Raw genomic sequence first — 22173 nt, 5'->3', positions numbered from 1 at the left:
ACTGCCGTCAGTGAAACCACTGGACAGGATCTCGGCCGAGGCTCCGTTGCATTTGTCCGACAGTTCGATGGCCATCTTGATGTCCTCCACCCACTTGTCCATCTCAGACTCTGAGCTGAGGAAGAAAAGCAGATCTGTCAATCACAGAGTGAAGACACTGGCGGATCACTGACACACACTAGCGGATCACTGACACACACTGACACACAGAGTGAAGACACTGGCGGATCACTGACACACACAGCGGATCACTGACACACACTGACACACACTGAAACACACTGACACACACTGAAACACACTGAAACACACTGACACACACAGAGTGAAGACACTAGCGGATCACTGACAGACTGTAATACAAACTGATGAGGCTTTTAATAAAATGTTAAAAACAGCAATTTAATAAAAATAATATTTGAACTACATTGCATATTATCACTAGAAATAATAATTGTTAAATGTGTTTATTATTATTCATAATAATAATAATAATAATAATGTTTTCTTATTATTGTTATAAAATACATAATTTAATAATTATTAAATAAATATAACAATAAATATAGTACAATAATTTGATATAATAAATAATATCATAACTATAATAAATAATTGTATAACCAATAATTGTATTGTTATTATTTGTGTAATTATAATAAAATAATAAAAACAACCAATTAATATTATTATTATTATTATTAAATATAATAATAATAATAATAATAATAATAATATAAATAAATAATAAATAAAAAACAATAATATTCTTGTTATTATTATTAAATTATATATTTAATAATAATAATCCTTGTTGTTATTATTATTTTATTTATTGTAATTATAATATTATTTATTATATTACGTTTTTTTTTCTTGACACTAGTTTATAGCTTGAATTGAAGTCTGTCCACTGAGAATCCAATCCTGGATTTGTTTAATTAAACAATATATAAACTACTTTAACTTTCACCAAATATCCTGCAGTATTTTTCAGCTGTATTAATCAGCTTCAAACTCATTTCAGTAAATGTATCTGAAACAGCTTTTATGTGATGTTGCGACACGACAGCACTAGATCACAGAACAACACTGTATAACTCTTTATAATATACTGATATCAAACTTGATTTATTTGGATCTGCATTTGATCAGTAACTCTCATAATGATGATGTTCCCAGGAATTTCTCGAGCTCAACACACGTCAACTGCTCCGTCCGGATTTATTCATTTCTTTCATTTGCACATTGAACATGAATTTGACATTTTTGGACATGGATACTGACATGCATAAAGTCCACTGTGTAATAATGAACCAGTTAAACTCAATCTCGATCATTACCTGGCGGCCACGACCACAGACTGCCGCTGTCCGAACAGAGTGAATGAATGCGGGACGCCCCACTCGTCCTCACTTTCACGGATCTACACAAACACATCAAGAAGAAACAGGAACACAGCGGTTAGTAACATGCTGACCTTGTGGACGACTCTTAAAGGGATAGTTCACCCAAAAATGAAAACTCTGCCAGTAATTACTCTCCCTCATGTTGTTCCAAACCCATAAGACTTTAGTTCATCTTCAGAACACAAATTAAGATATTTCTGATGAAATCTGAGAGCTGTCTCACTCCTCCATAGGCTTCTCTGTAATCGATATCTGCCATCCCAAAAAAGTTAGTAAAGAGATCGTTAAAATAGTCCAAGTGACTACAGTGGCTCAACCTTAAGGCCATGTGTCCACCAAAGCGTTTTTACTCGCGGCTGGCGTGTTTTTTCAATTGTTTTCAATGGGAGCGCCACGTTTTTAAAACGCCATGAGCGTAATGAGGCGCTGAGCGTCTTTTTCACGCTGAAGCGCTGAGCGTTCTGCGTTTTTTACTGGTCGCCGAGAGTTGAAGAATGTTCAGCTTTGGGTAAAATGCTGCGCTCATCACTGTCACTTTTTACCCAACCGACCAATCACAGTGGTGGAGGGGCGGGACTAAAACCACACCGACCAACTGCCACATTCTCCTTGTACAATGTCAACAGATGATAACAACAAGCACAATAACTGAACAAAATCATTTAAAACAAGGGCCAGAGAAAATACGTTACATTGTATCGACATTTTAATATAGAATCAACACAGAAACAAAATATGTGTGAAATGAGATACTAGTAACACTTTCGTGGATATTCCGTATCATAACGACTAAAGTGTCTCCACTGAAAAAAAAAAACCTCAACGCTGCCAAAACGCTCTCAAGCGCTCACAGCTAGGCGTTTAGTAGAGCACCTAGCGTTTTCAGCTGGCTTAAAACGCTTTGGTGGACACACGGCCTAAGTTTATCAAGTGACGAGAATACTTTTTGTGCACAAAAACCCCCAAAAATAACGACTTTATTCAACTATTGATTTTCTTCTGTGTTTCTCTGAGTGAGTTCACGTAGTGTAACATCGCAGCGCTTCTGGGTTGTACGTCAGAACGGAGGCTCACTATTGGCTGACGTTGGTCATGTGTGTGATGTGTGTGATGCTGGCCAATAGTGAGCCAGTCCGTTCTGACGTACAACTAAGGCCCACACAGAAGAAAATGAATAGTTGAATAAAGTAATTATTTTTGTTGTTTTTTGCGCACAAAAAGTATTCTCGTCGCTTGATAAACTTAAGGTTGAGCCACTGTAGTCACTTGGACTATTTTAACGATCTCTTTACTAACTTTTCTGGGATGGCAGATATCGATTACAGAGAAGCCTATGGAGGAGTGAGACAGCTCTCAGATTTCATCACAAATATCTTAATTTGTGTTCTGAAGATGAACGAAAGTCTTACGGGGTTGGAACAACATGAGGATGAGTAATTACTGACAGAGTTTTCATTTTTGGGTGAACTAACCCTTTAAGTCAGAAGAACATGAAGGGATCTTGTCATTGAGGTTATTCTGGGCCCTGATTCTCCAGTACCGAGGTCTGGAAGACAAGTGCTCGTTATTCTTCAATTAAAACTCAAGACATCTGAATGCTGCGTGTTTCTGGATAATTGACCCTTTGCAGGGAGTTTGATTGACAGGCGCTCTGACCAATCATAATCCGCCGAATCCGCCATTTTTGTCCGACAAAGCAGTGAGGAGAGTTAGTAGATTAACGTCGGTGGATTTGAACTTGAAATGCGGTGTGTACTGACGTCTTTCTGCGGTTAAAACAACACTCCTTCTGATGTTCATTCATGTTTATTTGATGCTATAAAATAACAGTGATCAGTTCACAAGCAGCTTTAACTGAGGCAATCTGTCAGACACATTAAAGAGCCACAAAACGGTATTTATTGTTTAAAAATTTCTTTTAAAAAATGACCAAATTTGAAAATAGTTTCATATTAAAAAGTGATCTGGTCTGTCCTGTCTGTCAGTGAGTTGTCAGTGTCCTCTGCTCCACGATGTGTGTTTCACTGCGTGAGAATATGGTGTGGCGTGAGAGGGGCGTGGCTTGTCGGACATAGCAACAGTAACTAAAGGGGGCGTGTCTTTGTGAACGGTCAATTACATTTACATACAATACGCAATTAACTGAGACGCGCTGGAGCTGCAGAACAATAGATCTCCTGTTTGTGTGAATGTAGAGACGGAGGCAGCGGGAACACGTCCACAACAACAGAGGGAATATTGTGCTGTTCACTCAGATGAGTACTGAACGTTAAAGTCACACTATATGGACCAAAATTAATCAAAAAATACCCACCGTCATGCCATACAGAGGAAGCTGGCCGTGAACTTTGAACTGATTAGATGCCGTCATCCCGCGACTCGTGTACATCAGAACATCATTGAACTGCAAACAATTTCAAGATGTGAAAGGAAAACATTAGGATTAGTTACTTTATCTCATAAAAACCATCAAGAAAGATGATTCACTTCAGCTAAGGCACTTGAATATCATTAAATATTGAAGAATACCATGGTATTACTATAGTAGATGTCCAAAAGACATGGTAATATCATGGATAAATAAAATCAACACTTATAAAATAAAAATAAATATAGCATAATCATTTAATATAATAAATAATATTATAAGTATAAAACATACTATTGTAACAACAAATTATTAATATTAAATATATGACAATATGTAATTAAATAATAATTAAAACAACAACAACAATATTTGTATTATTATTAGTGTTACTTTTATCATTAAATATATAATATACAAATAAATAATAATATTCTTGTTATAATATAAATAATAATATTCTTGTTGTTTTTGTTATTCTTATTTAATATTATTTAATAATAATATTAATAATAGTGTAATTATTATTATTAATATTAATAAAATAAAAATATATAAAACAAAATTAAATTAAATTAAAAATATAAAAGAACCCCAAAACAAATAATTAAAAATACAATACAATACAATACAATGTTTATTTATAAAGCACAATTTAAAAACAACCGAAGTTGACCAAAGTGCTGTACACACAGAGAGAGAAAAAAGAAAATAGTAAAAAGACTAGTAATAATAAAATATAAAAATAAACATTTTACAATTTATAAACACCAATTATAAAATGGGTATAACACACGAAAGTAAAATCATGAAACAATGAGTCAAAATGTATTAAACGCCAAAGAAAAGAAATAAGTCTTAAGGGTAGACTTAAAGGCCGATAGAGTTGGGGCAATTCTGATATGGACCGGGAGACTATTCCATAATTTAGGGCCGATGGCCCTAACAAAAATAAAACAAATAATAAAAACAAAAACAAAATTACACAAATTATAGAATAAAAAAACAATAAATTATTAAATAAAACAAACAACATTTAAAAAAATTAAACATTAATAAATAAATAAATAAATAAATAAATAACAGTTAAAAAATAAATAAATTATCAAATAAAATAATTTTTATAAATTAAAATTAAAATATCAACAACAAAAAAAATCAGCAACATTCAAGTACCTTTGTACTATTCACTGTATGTATATAGTCAATATATATATTCAGAATAAAATACCAGCACAGTACTTTTATTAAGAGATGCCACAAAGTCTGAATAGGTTATAATAACTAACTAACTAATAGACGTCTAGTGTATGAGAGTGAGCGACTCTTACCAGGAAGAACATCCTCTGCTGAAGACCTTTTCCAGAGAGTTTGCTGAGACAACCGAGCCTGATAAACTCCTGCCAGAACAGACACACAGGTCACAGGTCAACGAGAGAGAGACTAAAACACGTTCACATTCAGCAACATGCTCAATGATTTCACACCGGCGTATATCAGATCAGAACAGTCCTAAATAATCTCCTAAAACCTATTTCTTTTCCTTGGCTTACAATTCACTGTGAGCTTCTGTCATAAATGTGTGTTTTGCCCTGTTTCTTCATTTTCTGTGTTGTTCAGCACTTTGGTCAGCTGTACTTGCTGTTTTTAAACGTGCTCTATAAATAAAACTTGAATCTTGATTTCATGAACTGACCCGTCCAGGAACGGCGAGACTGTCGACGCCAACGAGGTCCTTCTTGAGCTCCAGAAGTTTCTGGAAGTTCTCCATCTTAATGAGGGTGCCGTGAAGCTGCACAACCATCTCAGAGATATCAGCAAGCGCAGCTGGAACAGACAAAACTCACGATTAGAAGGAAGTCTCGGACACCTGACGGCAGGGCTCGACGTTAACGACTGTCCGCTTGTCCGCTTGTCCGGGACAAGTGAATCTTTGAGTCAAAGATTCAATGACCCATTCATAAACAAATGCCTCATTCTTGAATGAATGAGTCGTTTGATCGAATCGTTTGAATGAATGATTCAATGACTCGCTCATTAAGACGGTCCCCTGCCGCCACCTACTGGCGGTTTAGTGTTATGCTTAAAAGTAACATTCTTTCCAACATTTCTCATTTGTATATTCAAAAATATTTAAAGCAATCTCATACTATTATTTAGTGCAGTTGTAATTTTTTTTTAGTGGGTCTTTTATTCTAATAAAATGTATTGATCAAATTTAGGAATTTGAAATGAAAGATGAAGCATACATTTAATAAGATTAGGGAGGGAAATGCCCTTTAAAGGTGCATATATGACAATATGCTGATTTTATATATATATATATATATATATATAAAGCTAATTGAACACTGATGTTCTTGAAGTAATTGAACACTGAACAATTGTTTTGTTTTTCTGGTCAAGTGAATGACAAATTTACTTGTCTGAAGGACAAAAAAGAAAAGGCTTAATGTGGAGCCCTGCTGACGGCGTGAAAGCGTCGGGTCGCGCACCTCGCGAGTCTCTGAAGTCGTCGTGTGTCGGTGGATAGTGTTTGCAGAGGCGCTCCAGGATCTGCTTGTAGTGCATGAGACGGTGAAGCGGGCGAAGGAAGAAGATGTTGAGCGGCAGGTAACAGACTTTCTGAAGCTCAAAGTCTCGACACAAACTCTCCAGCTTTCGGGACGAGTGGCTCATTCCCTCCAGCTCCAGCAACGCCTCTGAATGCTTCTGAAGATGAGCCGTCAGCAGCTGAGGACACAGAGACAACCAGCTCAAACACCTGTGATGATGCTCAGAACACTACGCTACGATATTAACTAACACTATTCAAAACAATTCTGTTCAAGTCCCCCTGCAGTCAATCATTTTATCCCTTAAAACTCATGTTTGATCACCAAAATGACATATTTAAAAGTTTTTTCCTTGAAAAAAAAGGAAATAGCTTGAATGTAACTCGACACCCTTGCCTCATTTAGTATGCGCGGTTCTATGAATATGTGAATGAGCCCCGCCTCCACTCACTCACTCAGCTCAGAGATCCACTCGTTGACGATCACACGTTGATCTGATTGGTTACAAGGTATTAACTAAAACTATTCAAAACATTTCTGGTAACCATAATAAACTAATATTAAATATTAGTTGAAAATTTTAACAAAAAAAAAAACCTGTTGAAGTTGAAGCACTAAAATTATTAACTGGAAATAAATAAAAACTATTAAATAAAAAAATGTAAATAAAAAAATTTAAATTAAACCTAAATAGCAATATTTAAAAAAAAAAAAAAAAAAAAAATAAAAAAAAATTAAATGACATAAGCGAACTAAATGACGAAATTACACACAAAAAAAAAATCAATTAACCTGAAATATAAAAATAAAAGCTAATTCAAAATATTAATAAAACTAAAATAGCACTGTTTCAAATTACCATCATACCATAGCCAAAAATACACTACTGAATGATAGTAATATTATAGTATTCTTTGTAAATACCATAGTATCTGAACAGTAATCATACAGTCCTATGGTACAGTATATTGCAATGTATCTGATATATATATATATATATATATTGTGGTTATGTGGTTATATATGCTGTATGCATATATTATGTATATGTACATATTATATTGTGTTTCTGCGGTTTGTGACGTTTTCTAACATTTGTATGTCACACAATGAAAGCACTGAGGCAACATGAACACATTTCATAGAGAAATTCGAGAGGGAAAAGCAAGATGCCCATAACGAATCTCTCACTGAAATGAAAGAAAAGCATTCCCAGAGAGATGTAGATGTTCTGACCTTCAAACCCTGGATGTTCTTCAGCATGACGTCCCCGACGCGCTGGTAATCTCCTTTAATGTGAGCGTTGGATCTGCCTTCCCTGAGAACAATCAACACGAGCGTTTTATGACTGAAGCAAATGTTGTGCAGCAACAAACACGCTAAAATGCATGATATCCTAATGCTAATTAGCCATATTTTATGCCCAAAATATTTTACTATAACACTGGTAATAATACCAAAACTTGGGATCAGTCACCACTGTCATTAAATCAGACAAAACGAAGTTCAATGCAGAGATTTAAAAGCTTTGTTGGAGTGAATAATGACTGAGGTTTGGGTCTGTTCCTCACACTTCAGAAAACTTGTAATATAGTCTTATTGACGTATTGATTATAATATTAAGGATTTTTGCCCTTGTTTGTGCTTGACAGCCCCAGTCTCCACTTAGCTTCTTGCACATCTGCTAAACATCGACATTTGTGTTTGACAGAAGAAAGAAAGTCGCACAGGTTTGAACAAAATAAGGCTGAGTTTTAATTGTGGGTGAAGAAGTCCTTTAAAGTCCACCTGTAGTCAATCATTTTATCACTTAAAACTCATCTTTGATCACCAAAATTATGTTTTTTTACTTCGTGCCTTAAAATATCTTGAATGTAACTGGCCTCATTTAGTAAACGCGGTTCTATGAATATGCAAATGAGCCCCGCCTCCACTCACTCACTCAGACGATCACACGTTGATCTGATTGGTTACGAGGTAGTTTGTGACGTCAGAAACACCAGCGATTTCTAAGCGTGTTTTTGAGACTGTCTTTGGTTCACTGCAGTTTTAAGGAGGAAATACTCAGCAATGGTGTCGACTTATGAATTTACACATGGTTTGTCTTAAAGCACATTAAAAACACCACATAGACACATAAACAACATTAAAAGCTGGATTTTCACCACAGGGGGACTTTAAGTCTTGAAGCGAAGTGCTCATGTCCTCCAGTAGATGTCTCTGTTGCACATCGTTCCTCACTGAACTCAACTCTTCCTGAACATCAGTGGACTCGCGTCATCTATCACACTGTTGAGCCGTTCCCCTGAACCCTCACTGAGAGCCACCCGACACAAAAACCACGATTCATCATCCTGTCTTTGAACACCGGTCCAAACCGGCTCCCCACGGACCATGTTAAACGTTACAGGCGAGAGAAGAGTTGACTCGAGCTCCATCAGTGTCTGTCAGGACACATTATGCTGTCGGGTCAGAGATCACACACACACTACAGGTTTGATCTGAACGGCCTGATGATCTTGAGCATTTCTAGGGACTCGCGCTCTAAAGAGATGAGATGACAAGTGTGTCTTATGACACGACATTGATTTGGCTGATATAGAAACCGATATTAATATAATATAGAAATATATATATATATATATATATATATATATATATAATATCATATATAAATACAGAAACACATAATATAAAATGTATGTATGTATGTATGTATGTATGTATGTATGTATGTATGTATATATATATATATATATATATATATATATATATACACACACACACACACACACACACACACACACACACACACACACACACACACACACACAAACATAAATCATTCTAATATGCTGATTTATTATCAATGTTTGAAACAGTTGTGCTCGTGCTGCTTAATTATATATATATATAAATATATTTTTTTATAACCTGTGATACTTTTTTCAGGATTCTTTGATGGGGAAAAAAACTTACAAAAGAATAGCATTTATATAAAATATAAACCTTCTGTAACAATATAAAAGTTTGGGGTCAGTATTTTTTTTTTTTAAAGAAATTAATACTTTTATTCTGCAAGGATGTGTTAAATTGATAAGATTGTAAAAAGTAAATAGATAAATAAATAAATAAATTCTATTTTGAATAAATGCTGTTCTTTTGAACTTTTTATTCATCAGTGAATCCTGAAAAAAAGAAAAAAAAAATATTCTTTTAATTTTAGTTTTTAATTCAATATTAATTAGAATATATATATATATTTAGAATATACACTACCGTTCAAAAGTTTTGGGTCAGTAAGATTTTTAATGTTTTTAAAAGAAGTCTCTTCTGCTCATAAAGGCTGCATTTATTTAAAATGAAAAATACAAACAAAAACAGTAATATTGTGAAATATTAATCCAATTTAAAACGGCTGTTTTCTATGTGAATATATTGTAAAATGTAATTTATATCCTGTGATCAAAGCTGAATTTTCAGCATCATTGCTCCAGTCTTCAGTGTCACATGATCCTTCACAAATCACTCTAATATGATGATTTGATGCTCAAGAAACATTTATGATTATTATCAATGTTGAAAACAGTTGATGAATAGAAAGTTCAAAAGAACAGCATTTATCTGAAATCTAAAGCTTTTGTAACATTAAACTGTATATATATATATATATATATATATATATATATAGTTTAATTATAAAAAAAAAAAAAGCACAATAGTAATTTGACTAATATAAACAATAAAAAAACATATAAATATTTATTTTCCAAATAATATTGATTTCTCTTTTCCAAGCTGGTCCAGGCTGATAAAAGCTGGTGACTAGTTAATCTAGTTATGAAGTCTGGAGAGGGTCACCAGACCACCAGCATCAAACTCTACAATATTATGACTAAAGGGTGGCGTTAGAAAAAAAAAATGCTGCAGAAAATGTCTTTAAATAACAACAGGCTTCACTTTCTGTATGCAAAATACAATTGCCCATTTCATTCTTTCAATTTTGAAATGAAATACGGCCTGAGTGTGTTCTTGACAGGTGCGTTGTAAAGTAAAGACAGGTATTTCAGCCAACTAGATTTAATTGAGTGTTTGACTCGCAGATGAAAAGGCACGTAATAGTGTATTAAACTAATGTGACAGATTGAGGTGCGTGTCTGTTATGGTTGGCGCAGATTGTACACATTCCTGACACCAATACAACACACACACACACCTTTATCTGAGATACGCACCACTGAGCCAGTCGCTGCTCCACTTCTTTCAGGAAGGTCTCATGGAATTTGTAAACCGGTTCGAAATTGGCAAATATGAGATTTCTCAAGGAATCCGGCATGGCTTCATCCTTCCCAATGGACTTCTGAAAGGACTGAAATCACAGGAAAAGGAAGAGAAACAAATATCAGCTACGCTTTCTTACACCAAAAACCATTATAAAATCATTTTCCCTTCTCTCCGTTTCTGCTGCGGAACCTTTTAAGACTTTTATATGTAAATAAGCTCTGCTAATGTTCATCAGGTCAAGTCACTAAATAGCAGAGCTGCACGATTCTGGATCAATTGTGAACAATTTCACGAAATCACGATTCTCCTGCGATTTTGAACAGACAGCTAAACAAATTAACGTAATTTACTAAAGGTTCTGACAAAATGTTCATTCCTGCAGTCTATTTAGAAAAAAATAATTACTCTGAATGATCAATTTTTAAAAAAAGAAATCATTTGAGTGAATGATTCAATAGTCGTGTTTCCATTACAGATTTGCGCAAAACATTTGCGATTTTTTTCTAAATGTCGACAAAAAACTATTGCGAAATGACACAGTTTCCATTTCATTTTTTCCTCTCGCGATAAGTCATTCCAAAAATCATGGAGATGGATGTTGGTGGGTTTATGTACTATATCCCAGCCACTGCACTAGCCATTATTATTAATCGAAGGAGATGTATGTGTGTTTTCCAAGCATTAATGGTAAGGAACGACCCTTATTATACTCGTGAGCGGCACATATGAGGTGTTTCTGGGTGTTTCTCCCTCAGATCTGCTTCGAGGTCTTGATTGTGGCATTTCTTTGAGGTTTAGAATCCATTATTCCTGTAATTCTTCTGTCTTATATGAATTTAATAAAGAACTCTGTCTCGTATTCTGTCCAAACACACCGCGTCATCTACGTCAGCTGACCTGTAAATGCGCAAAAACTGTTTCCATTGCAGTTTTGCGAAATATTTCTTTTTCGAATTGCCTGAAAAACCACCTCATGCGAACTGTAAAGTTTTTTGGGATAAATGGGAGTTTTTGCTAAATTGACGTGAAACTTTCAATTCGCAATTTCAATTTGCGCAATTTGAAGAGTAATGGAAACGCGGCTAATGACTCACTCATGAAGACTTCACTTGTTTCATTACGGGATGAATCAGCGTTTTCTGAACAAATCTCTTGAATGAATGATTCAATTACAAACACATTTTTAACAGTCACTTGTCGCCACCTACTGGTGTAATGATGTAACAAACAATCTTTATTGAAGCTTCAAAAGGTCAACTTGTCATTTAGGAATCAGATTGCGTGGGTATCGCCATCTTTAAACAATTAATCATTAAAATGACTACTAAATGGCTGCTAAATAGGTGTTGACAGGTAAATGTGGGCGGTCATATGTTAATGAGCCTCTTTTTCCACAAAATAATTTCTCAAACACTTTCAGTTCATCAAACTCTTATTCAAATTCAATTTTCATTCAAATGACCCTTCACAGTAATAGGAATCCTTTGAAGCCTTTGTAGACATCTTCCATCATCATATAAAACATGAAATCACACACTATAAAACCATTTGACTACTTCATACAGATCCAAACACGAAGATGAGCAGCCGTGGGCATTTCCCCAGACAAAGTGTGATGACTATCTCAAGCAGACTCTGACGTGATGACTGAAGAATCCCTGAATAAAGAGTCTTTGTCTCCTCGATCTACTGTTCTGGATACAGCAAGACGTCCATCAGGACTCCAGCACTAAATGTACTGTGATTCTATAGCATTTTCAGTAACAGGCAACCACCAATCAACATGCTGAACACCCTCCCATCCGAGAAGGTGTTCAGACTGTTGAACAGATGCAGCTGTGATAACGTGAGCTTGTGGAAGTCTGGGATCCAAAGCCTCAGATCCACAAGCCAAGAGGAAATATTTATGAGACGTGTAAACGCGTCGCCCTGCTGCTTCTTTCCCCTACCTTGCAAGACATCAAAGAGACGCGTTACACCCCCGACGTACAGACGGAGGAGGAAAACAGCAGAAGAACAATGACTAACTCCTTATCTTCAATTCTCCAGTCAACCCTTTCATTTGTAAAAGGATAAAGATACAAAGTACGCTTAATTTATTTTGCTTTGTGTAAAAGGCCTCTAAAGGGACCTTTACAAAAAAAAAAAAATATATATATATATATATATATATATATACACAGACTTTCGCATGCTCACGAGAAACAAGATTTTTTTTTAACTTTTTGAATAGTTTCTCAAGCAAAAAGTTTCTCGTGAGCACGCAATAGTTTCTTAGTGAGCATGAAACTAGTTTGTTGTGCGCATGAGAAACTTTTGCATGCTCACAAGAAATGTTTTAAAACTTTTTACTTTTTCCTCACTCTCTAGAAAAACCCTGTAAACCACTGAAATCTCCCTAGCAACGCCCTACCCAACACCTCAAACATCTTTGCAACTATCAGAAAACATAGTTTAACAAATACTGGGAATGTTAGCAGCATTTATTTCTTCAGAAAATGCACAAATTTCCCTTTGCACGTGAAACTGGGGTAAGAGAAAGTGATTTAAAACTAACGCAAAACGTACATAACAGCATAAGTCACAGCAGCAACGTCCCAGACAATCCATTAGACTGAGGCATTTAATGACCACAAACATCCTGAAAACACACAGAGCACATGAGAGTGTGTTTACAGTCTTACCACAGTGATGACCTCCAGATCCTTCAGATACGTTCTCTCTGTGGTCAGGAGCTCTTTGGCGATGAAGTACGCTTTATCGGTCGGGAACCTCTGTGAGCAGGAGAGAGGGACAGAAAGAGAAATTAAATAAAAAAATAAAATTATAGGAGATATTTCCATTAGTGCTGTTAATAGTACTAATTAATCGCACATTTTTCTGTAATTAATCATCATTAATTGCACCTAGTAATACATTTTAATATATTTTTATGTTCACTGAATCTGTATATACTGTATATACAATATACGGTTACACTTTATTTTAAGGTGTCATTGTTACAGTGTAATATTATATTTAAGTACTGAGTAATATTAAGCAACTACATGTACTCACTATAGGGTTAGGGTAGGATTAGGGTTAATTGCATGTAATTATGCATAATTTACTGTTATTACTATGGTAAGTACATGTAACATATGTAAAAAGGACACTGTAAAATAAAGTGTGACCCAATATACTGTAGGGCGGTCAAAAAAAAAAAAAAAAAAAAACAGGATGCTGCGTAAATTGCGTTAAATATTTTTAACGCGTAAAGAAAATGCATCGCAAAATTAACACATTAATTTTTACATTTCTACATAAAGATGCCATTAAAATTAAAATGATAGTTTGGTGGCTTTTATGATAATGTCCATTAGCTTCAAGACCATATGCTAGTGTACTAAAATAAAAATGTAACTTTCAGCAAATATAAGCATTTCAAAAACCGATTAAATATATTTAAATATAAGCATCTTTCTCTTCTGATAAAAACAGAGCAGAAATGGAGACGGTCCAATAATTTTTTTTTTTTTTTTACCACATTTTATCCTCACTCAATTGCGTGAACACACACACACACACGTCTCAAAGTAAAACTCTCACTGTTCACTGAGCCGCTCACTCCGCCGCTACATAATCTGCCCTAAATAAGACTGGAATTTAGGTTGAGTTTATCTAGGTCTCCTATTCTGAGACGTCCACAGAGACACTGGACCAAAACGCAGTGGCACTTCTGATGAGAAAACACTTTTAAAGCAGTCTTTCCACTTCTCATCGTAACCTTAATTTGTCTAGAGCACCTTCAAATCAAGCACAGCGAAATATAAATGGGAAATTAGCCGAGGGTCCGATAAGTCGACTGCGGAGGAGATGATTGATGCCGTGTTTGTTCATGACCTACAATTAAGGAGGTTAAAAAGGCTGACAAAAACAATTACTGGGTCCAAACGTAACGTTTTGCCGTAGAAGAGAGAAACTAACTGGGCTCAAGTATATATTAGCAAGAAAACACGTGAAAACTAGTGGCAATATATTGGTCAGGCACATTTATCTGCCAATATTTGATGATTATGAGTGAATTTTGAAATAAATACAGAGTAAAATAAAGCTCTCCTTTTAATTTCAGCAATTTTCTGCATGCGATAATTGTTTTACACAGCCACACACCCTATTATAAAAGGGTATGCACACTTATGCAGTTAGTTATTAATGCGGAAATGTGTTTTCAGAGCCACTGGCTGTAATATAGGCTGTAATTTTTATTTTAGATGTGCAAAAGTTCTTGACATGATTTATCTTTACATCACAAAAAACAGCTGTTTTAACAGGGGTGTAGTATTATATATAGCAGGGCTGGTTCAGGTGTGTTTAACAGGGGTTGATCCCTCCAGGATCAGGAATGGACACCCCTGGGATATCATTTATCACTATATTCCTGAAAACCCATCATCGGCGAGGACCAGAATATCCTTCTCACAACTGTCAACAATTTGACTTAAACCACATAATTATACAGTAATCGTCCAAAGTGACCCACCAGAGTCAGTTTTTACTAGCACATGGTGCTAATCTCAAACACTATTCCCTCCCCAAAAGACAAACCTTCCTCCGAACCTCGTCCTCGTCGTCTGTGCGAACGAAGCCGGCGTCGGTCAGCAAGGGGCTGGTGAGAGGAGAAGGCTGACGTCCATCTGGACTCTGGCCGAGACTGAGACTCTGTTTCTGGCCGTTTACCATCACGCTGCCTGCAGACGGAGACTCGTTGTGCTGAGGGCTCTTGGAAACTGGACCTAAAGGAGAACAGGCAGGTCATGCTAAAGCCTCGAAGCAACACAGACTTGGTAATCAAATAGCAATGGATTAGTACGACTTACTGCACTTAGTAAATGCAATCGGTACGACATGTAAACGCAGTGAAACTACCCTGCTGAAAAAGATGCCAAGCAAGCATTTAGACCAAGCAAGACTTCTTGGTCAAGGCTTGGCTTAGAGCGAATTTTACCAGTAAACTACATGGCTATGATGGGTCCAACCTAGCGTGCAAATGCATGCCAGTGTAAGCTGGTCTTTTCCGCAGGGTAGTTTTGACATTTTAATCCTTAACACTACTAGTGAAGACTCTGGATTTATCAAGACCATTGCCAAGGGGTGAAGCTGCACAACACATTGTGTTTAGAAATGGACCATTGCTGACAGCGCCACATCGGGAACCAGACATGAGTGAGTCACACTATCCCAGTCTGGGATTTCCGCCTGAGGACACTGCCGAGATACATAACACACTCCATGGGTGATGGGGAGGGGAACATGTTTTATCTTCAGACCACTACATTCACTACACAAGTACATTCACATACTTGCCCAACAACGTTTCGTGTCCCATGCCTTGGCACGAATGGGATGCGACATGCGAACCGGGACATTTCAAATGCACCGAGTGTCCACAGCGCAGCCATTATTGAGGAAATCTGCAAACTGGTGAACAAAGGCCTCATGGTGGCACGCACACAAGCGTCGTCAAACATGCAAAACACACAACTAGAACGACTACGGCTACTCTACCACAAGACAAGACACACGAGGGGGGCGCTAACATCTAAGGGGGGCCGTCAGGCATCGAAATGTAAACATCTGGAGTCCCGCTTCACAAGTACCAAGTTTTATTGCTACCAATACACATTCATTTACAATGTTAAAGTGTTCCAGAAATGAACAAGACAAGGGAAGAGTAATGAAAGGGGTTTGGAGTAGTAAAAAAAAACCAACAGACATCAATCATACAGAACCTGTGAAGAGGCATCGAGAAAATGAACAACCTTGCAACTTTAGAAAGTCCATTTATATAAGTGCTACAGGATTGCAACAAAGAGGAATAGTTAAAAGGCTAACAGGTGTGAACTTTCCATTGCTTACCTGGTTATTAATTATTGTACAGTCTACGTCAGACGGTTTGTAAACACATACACTTATGGTTAATTGGTTTGCATATGTGCCACAGAGATAGCACTGTTAATTATGAGCATACAGTTACAATATATCACACAAATATATCTGGAACTTTTCGTATACCTCAGCAACGTACATTGCATACTGAAAAAATCAGGAGGAATCACAGGTTGAAAAAGAGTGAATCATTCAATACTCCTACGGTACTCTGATTAAACCTAAAAGAAAGTTAAATCACATTTTAGTGTAACTTGCAAAAAGCCAGAAATGCTACTTTGGTCACTGACAATGATAAATTACAGATCATTGGAAACGCTGGGAGAGTGAAGACTATATACATTCATACCGCATGTTCAACAGTGGCCTAAACTAACGCTTTCCAATAAATATCGTCAATGCTTTCTTTTCATGTAACGGGCCCAAAAAAATGCAGTGGTCCTGCAAATGGCTTCACAAACACTTTCGAAAACTTTTCACTGACATAAGATTGCCATGCAAAAGTAAAGAATACTTCTCAAACAAAAAAAAACAGGAAAAGTTTGCAATTGGAAAATAAGAAAAGATTATATTTTTAAATCAATATATGATTCTTAGACAAGATTGTGAAACGTACTGTGTATACTATGCAAGTATGGGAGTCCAAATGCTTTCCCAAATGCATCAAAAGGCAATAAGCAAAAACCGAGAGAGAGAAAGTGCAAAAAGGTCTGGATAAAAGGTCCTATTGAACATAAGTTGAAGGACATTTTGGATAGCTCTTGGAAACCTTCCTAATCTTTTCAGACTTCACATGCTGAGCCTCAAAACAAGTTTCTCTGTCCAAATCTCACCTACATCCATCTCCACTTCAAAAGACCACTGCATTTTAAGGGTCCCGTGTCAATGCCAAGTCTTTTACAACAGGACAGGGCGGTAAAATGCTGGAGACAAGGACAGGTTGACATGCTTCCAGGAGAGGGGAAAAAAGACAAGGTGAGGCATTCCAGAGATACATGCTGGTAGAACAGTGCTGACATTGGGCAGGAGAAGTCTTAAAAGCAATGCAACCTGAGCACAGGTTAATATACTCAGAAACCGAGTGAACATCAAGCATTGCAAACACACCGCAGACAGATGACATTGATGAGGCGCGCCAGAGATACAGCAGTTTGTTTAGGCAAAAAGAAATTAAGCAGCAAAGCAAAACAAAATAATATGAGATCTTTACAATGTCGTTTTTTCTTTTAAGGAGTGATGCATGCTGGGAAATAGGCAAGCAAACATGACAATGCCACCAGATCGGCACCCCAAGTACAAAGGTAAAGAACTTGGAGCTTCTACTAGTTCTAAAAAAACAAAACGATAATAAAGCTAGCATGACGACGTAACTGTTTACGTCTCGTCTACACAATCTCTTAGTTTATCTAATATACCATACACCACCCAAGCAGTATGATCTATTTATATGACTATACAAGCTTAGTTCAAGTTTTTACACAAGTTATCCATCAGAATATCGAAGTTGCAGCTGTAAACCAGCTAGCCTAGCTGTGACAGTCAAAGCTACACAATAGTGATATTACACATTGATATTGCATAACATTAGCTTCTGTAAGCTATAGCTATGGCCAACAGAAAAGTATTTACAGATTAAGTAAAGGTATGGCATCTTTCAGTATTTTTGTAATTCTTTCATTCTACAAGACTGACAAAGTAGAAATATTTCACAATATTAAACTTTTGGCAATACTCAATGACTAATCAACTGGTTAGCAGTAATATGGGTGACTTTTTTAGCAGTTCTAATCAGCTTTCATTCTCTACATTTACAGACATGGCACTTTGCAGTAGGACCTTCAATTCCTCTTCAATCTGAAGCTAATCTTCAAAAAGTAATAGTTATGTATTGTGCATATTTGAAATATTTCCTTTAGGCAGAACACAGTCTTCTTCCTAAACCCTCCAAATCTTGAGAAAATACCATCATCGCTAATCTTGTTGATCTTGAAATGTGTATTACTTGCTCAACTAGTGCCACTAAATGTAATTACCAAACACTGCCTGTATCTGCCAAACAGATAACCAACCCCAATTGGTTAATGCTATTTCAGGCCATAATATGCCCACTAGCAGCACAGAAACTACACAATGCACCTGTAGTGGCAAAATGGGTGTATAGTCAACCCTCAACCAGGCACACTTCATCTTCTCTAGCAGTTAAAGCATTGCGCCCCATCCTCATCATTGATGGGATAACCGTAGCCATCTTCTCCCTCTTGGCCCTCGTCCTCAAGTTGGAGACTGCCCAAGGAGAACTTGCTTCGGGGCATAGGGGAGGAATTGGCTGCCCCAGGGTTTCCGTAGACTAGGGGCTGACTGTATGAGTTGCTGCCTGCATCTGATTCTGAATCAGTAGACTCCGTTCCACTACTAGTGGAACCATCGATCATATGAACTGGGCCACTGTGGTCATTAGCACTCAGCCGGCTTCCATAGAGTCGCTGGACATTGCTGGACCGAGCTTGGCTAGGTGCTCCAAACCCATTAGCAGCAACACGCCGCTCTAGGGCGGCCATACGTTCAGCCCTCGAGACCACTGACCGCGGTTCATTGGCCGGGGTTGAGCTTAACTGGCTCAGAATCATGGGGTCAGTGTCGGAACGGTTGCGCATGCCATTGTGGAGTTTCTGCAAGTGTGGGGATCGACTGACAATTGGGGAGTAGCTCCCGTAATGTTGAGCCTCGCTCCCAGGTCGGCCATTGGTAAGGTAATGGCTACCGTCATCCCAACGGCGATGACCACTATAGCCGATCTGCTCTGGATGGTTCAGGGAGTTGGTTTTGTGAAAACTGCTCATCATCGGGCTACAGTTTGCACTTCGGGAACCAACTAAGCGACCGGAAGGTGAGACCAGACCACGTCTATCCATACCTTGAAACAACTCATCCACCAAGGTACTGCTCAGGGGTAGAGCACATGGTGATCCGTTACCACAAAACGACCCATTAGACAACTGACTACCACTGAAGGTGTCTGAAATCTTCCCCAACCGATGGGTGGTCAAAGGAGACTCCCGAAATCTAGACTTGCTTGCCCCTAGTCCATTGTGCTGGCCGTTTCCATAACCATTACTCTTGCTCGTTCTACAGCCAGTTGGCTCAACCTCATCATTGTCATATGTGTGGGAGTGAGACCTGGTGATTAGGCCTTTGACCACATCATATTCGCTATCTATGTCACTGCAGTCGATGTAAGGTATCGAGGAGCTGCTACCCTTGGCAGCATGCGATGCTAGACCTGTGCTCAGATGCTCAGCCTGCTCCTTGGATGGGGATGGCTTTAATCGAGCATCTGCCTCATCATGGGTCCCGTTTCGGCATCCGTTGGTCTGTGAGGTTAGGCTTCCAGTGTAGCGCTGGAGAGACGGGTTTTCAACAGTCACTTGGGTGCGCCCAAGAGGTGAGTCCGCCTGGTGTCCTGAAGCACTGGCATTCCTCTGCAACATGTACAATGCAAAGATTTGAGAAGGAACAGGATGAGAGGCATAAACTGACAACAAGTCAACAATAAAATGCAAGACATTCTATACCAGAATGGAAGCGGACAAAGTTACAACAGGCAGACAATTTGGTTGAAAATGCATTAAGACATTTACTTTGGAAAAACATGCAATGATGAATAAGACCATTAACGTGTATCAACTCTTTCCCCGCCGGTGCCAGAATATTCCGTCATTTATGAGACAACGCTTCCCTGCCATTGATGTAATTTTCCGGCTTTCCGTGTTTTCACTGTTATGCGATAGGGGTCGCTATTAGGCAAATTCTGAAAGATTACTGAATCTCCAGATCAAAAGACATGTGAAGAAGAAGCAGAAACAAGCGATAGATAGCATATGTAAGCATATGCATATGTAAAATAACGTGATCATCAACATAAAACAGCATATAAATCAAAACTTCCTAATGTTACCGACTGAAATGTCGACCCAGGATGAGCTTTAGGGGTGTTGATGAACTCGATCTACTCCATCTGTGTTTTAATCTTTGTTCTGAATCCGATCCAGACGTAGTCTTTGACAAAAACGTGATTGTGTAAAAATGATTAAAACATTTATTTATTTATTTTATTTAAAACGCTGGCGGGGAAAGAGTTAAGAAAGTAATTGGGGTTGATTTTGATGCTGACTTTAAGCTTGCATAATATGGGTTATTTTAATGCATTCATACTGTGTTTGTATACTAAGCTAGATTACACTCACCTCTACTTGACCCTCAGCACACAGCCTTGGTGGGAATGGAGAAAGATCACTGTTGAACTGGACTTTACTATGTTTTCTGAGGATGGAAGATTGGAAACAATCAGCAAGGAGTTTTTCCAAGGGGATCTCCTCACTAGGTTCAAAACTGTGGCCCTATATCCTCTCAGCTACTGATTGGATTACTGTACGATAATGAAAAGGCCTTGACTACTGCGCATTGACTACAATGATACTGCTAGACAACAACAACCAGATTTTTCGTCTGGTGCTAAAAAACCTTGATGCTGCATGACGTGGGTGGTTGCTAAGGCATTGCTAAGTGGGTTCTAGGGTGTTGCCAGGTGGTTTCTAGGATGCTGTGGATGATTTTTAGGGTGTGTGTTACCAGAGCATTGCTAGGTAGTTTTTAGGGTATTTTGCTTGGTCGGTCTGGGTGGCTTAATGGTTACTAGTCAAAAGAAGCATTCCTCAAGTCTCTATGAAATATATATATTTTAAATGTTTTAGCCTGTCTGATAGTCCACCTGATGAAATTGCTAAATGGAGACATGTTTATGTGGCTCGAGTGGAATTTGGATAAATCATATTGAAAAAATGAGGCGTGTTGCTTATGAATGCGTAATTTGATTTATCTCAATAAAGGTTCTTGGGAAATAGATAACTGCACTCATACTTTGTCTTTCTCATTGGCGTGTTGACTTTTAGAGAAAAAATGAAATGCAGCAGAAAGCTAGTGACATTTAGACAAAGGTCAACAGAGAAATCTCACCTTTCAAATGGAACCTTTTTGAATTCTGAGTCCTTTACATAATCAATCACCTGCCTTTGTGTGCGGCCACTGATGACACAAAACATGACAAATGACAGACAGGTTCAAAAACAAAGCAATGTCAAAACATTACCCATCTGGCAAGAACTGAGACCTTCTTGGACTCTATTATTTAGCAAATAAATCCATGCAGAATATACACTGAACCAGGGAAAGAAGTTACTGAGGTAACGGTACAGTTAATTTCTGATGATGTGCTGAACTGCACGAGGCACCATTTGAGTAAATGTATCTGCACTATTTGTTACCTGAACCTGAAGGAGGAACCCCTGGTGAACAAAACCGGTTTGGGCTTGGGTTTGGGTTCTTCGTACAGGCGGAAAAAGGCATGGTACTCCACACAAATCTTCCAAAACACCTTGCAGCAGTCCCTGCTTCCCATCATGAACTCCAGAGTATCCTGACAGTTACTCTGCTTTAGAGAACAGAGACGGAACTTTGTGTCTTATTTGTCCTAGTAAAACTATATATGTGACCCTGGATCACAAAACCAATCATAAGTCGCACGGGTATATTTGTGGCAATAGCCAACAATACATTGTATGGGTCAAAATTA

At 37.5% G+C, this 22173-nt stretch overlaps 1 protein-coding gene across 7 annotated transcripts in view; it reads right to left on the bottom strand.

Annotated features, from left to right (window-relative positions):
* farp1 (FERM, RhoGEF (ARHGEF) and pleckstrin domain protein 1 (chondrocyte-derived)) overlaps window positions 1-22173 on the bottom strand; it is an 81597-nt gene that overhangs the window by 7848 nt on the left and 51576 nt on the right. Inside the window, exons 10-23 of one of the 7 annotated variants that reach the window (XM_084403237.1) lie at window positions 21866-22032; window positions 21558-21626; window positions 20789-20864; window positions 19801-20023; window positions 15204-15391; window positions 13301-13390; window positions 10568-10701; window positions 7569-7650; window positions 6273-6510; window positions 5474-5604; window positions 5109-5177; window positions 3724-3813; window positions 1344-1426; window positions 3-115 (exon numbers count right to left, since the gene is read on the bottom strand). In XM_084403237.1, the coding sequence (XP_084259363.1) occupies window positions 3-115; window positions 1344-1426; window positions 3724-3813; window positions 5109-5177; window positions 5474-5604; window positions 6273-6510; window positions 7569-7650; window positions 10568-10701; window positions 13301-13390; window positions 15204-15391; window positions 19801-20023; window positions 20789-20864; window positions 21558-21626; window positions 21866-22032 (1753 nt within the window). The remainder of the gene's footprint in view (window positions 1-2; window positions 116-1343; window positions 1427-3723; window positions 3814-5108; window positions 5178-5473; window positions 5605-6272; window positions 6511-7568; window positions 7651-10567; window positions 10702-13300; window positions 13391-15203; window positions 15392-19800; window positions 20024-20788; window positions 20865-21557; window positions 21627-21865; window positions 22033-22173) is intronic. The other 6 variants (XM_084403239.1, XM_084403240.1, XM_084403242.1 and 3 more) reach the window with 6 other exon arrangements.

Source organism: Rutilus rutilus (genome assembly GCF_951802725.1).
Source record: "Rutilus rutilus genome assembly, chromosome: 2".
NCBI classification, from domain to species: domain Eukaryota; kingdom Metazoa; phylum Chordata; class Actinopteri; order Cypriniformes; family Leuciscidae; genus Rutilus; species Rutilus rutilus.
The sequence above is the reverse complement of the archived record's forward strand: the minus strand, read 5'-3'. Positions and strand labels throughout refer to the sequence as shown.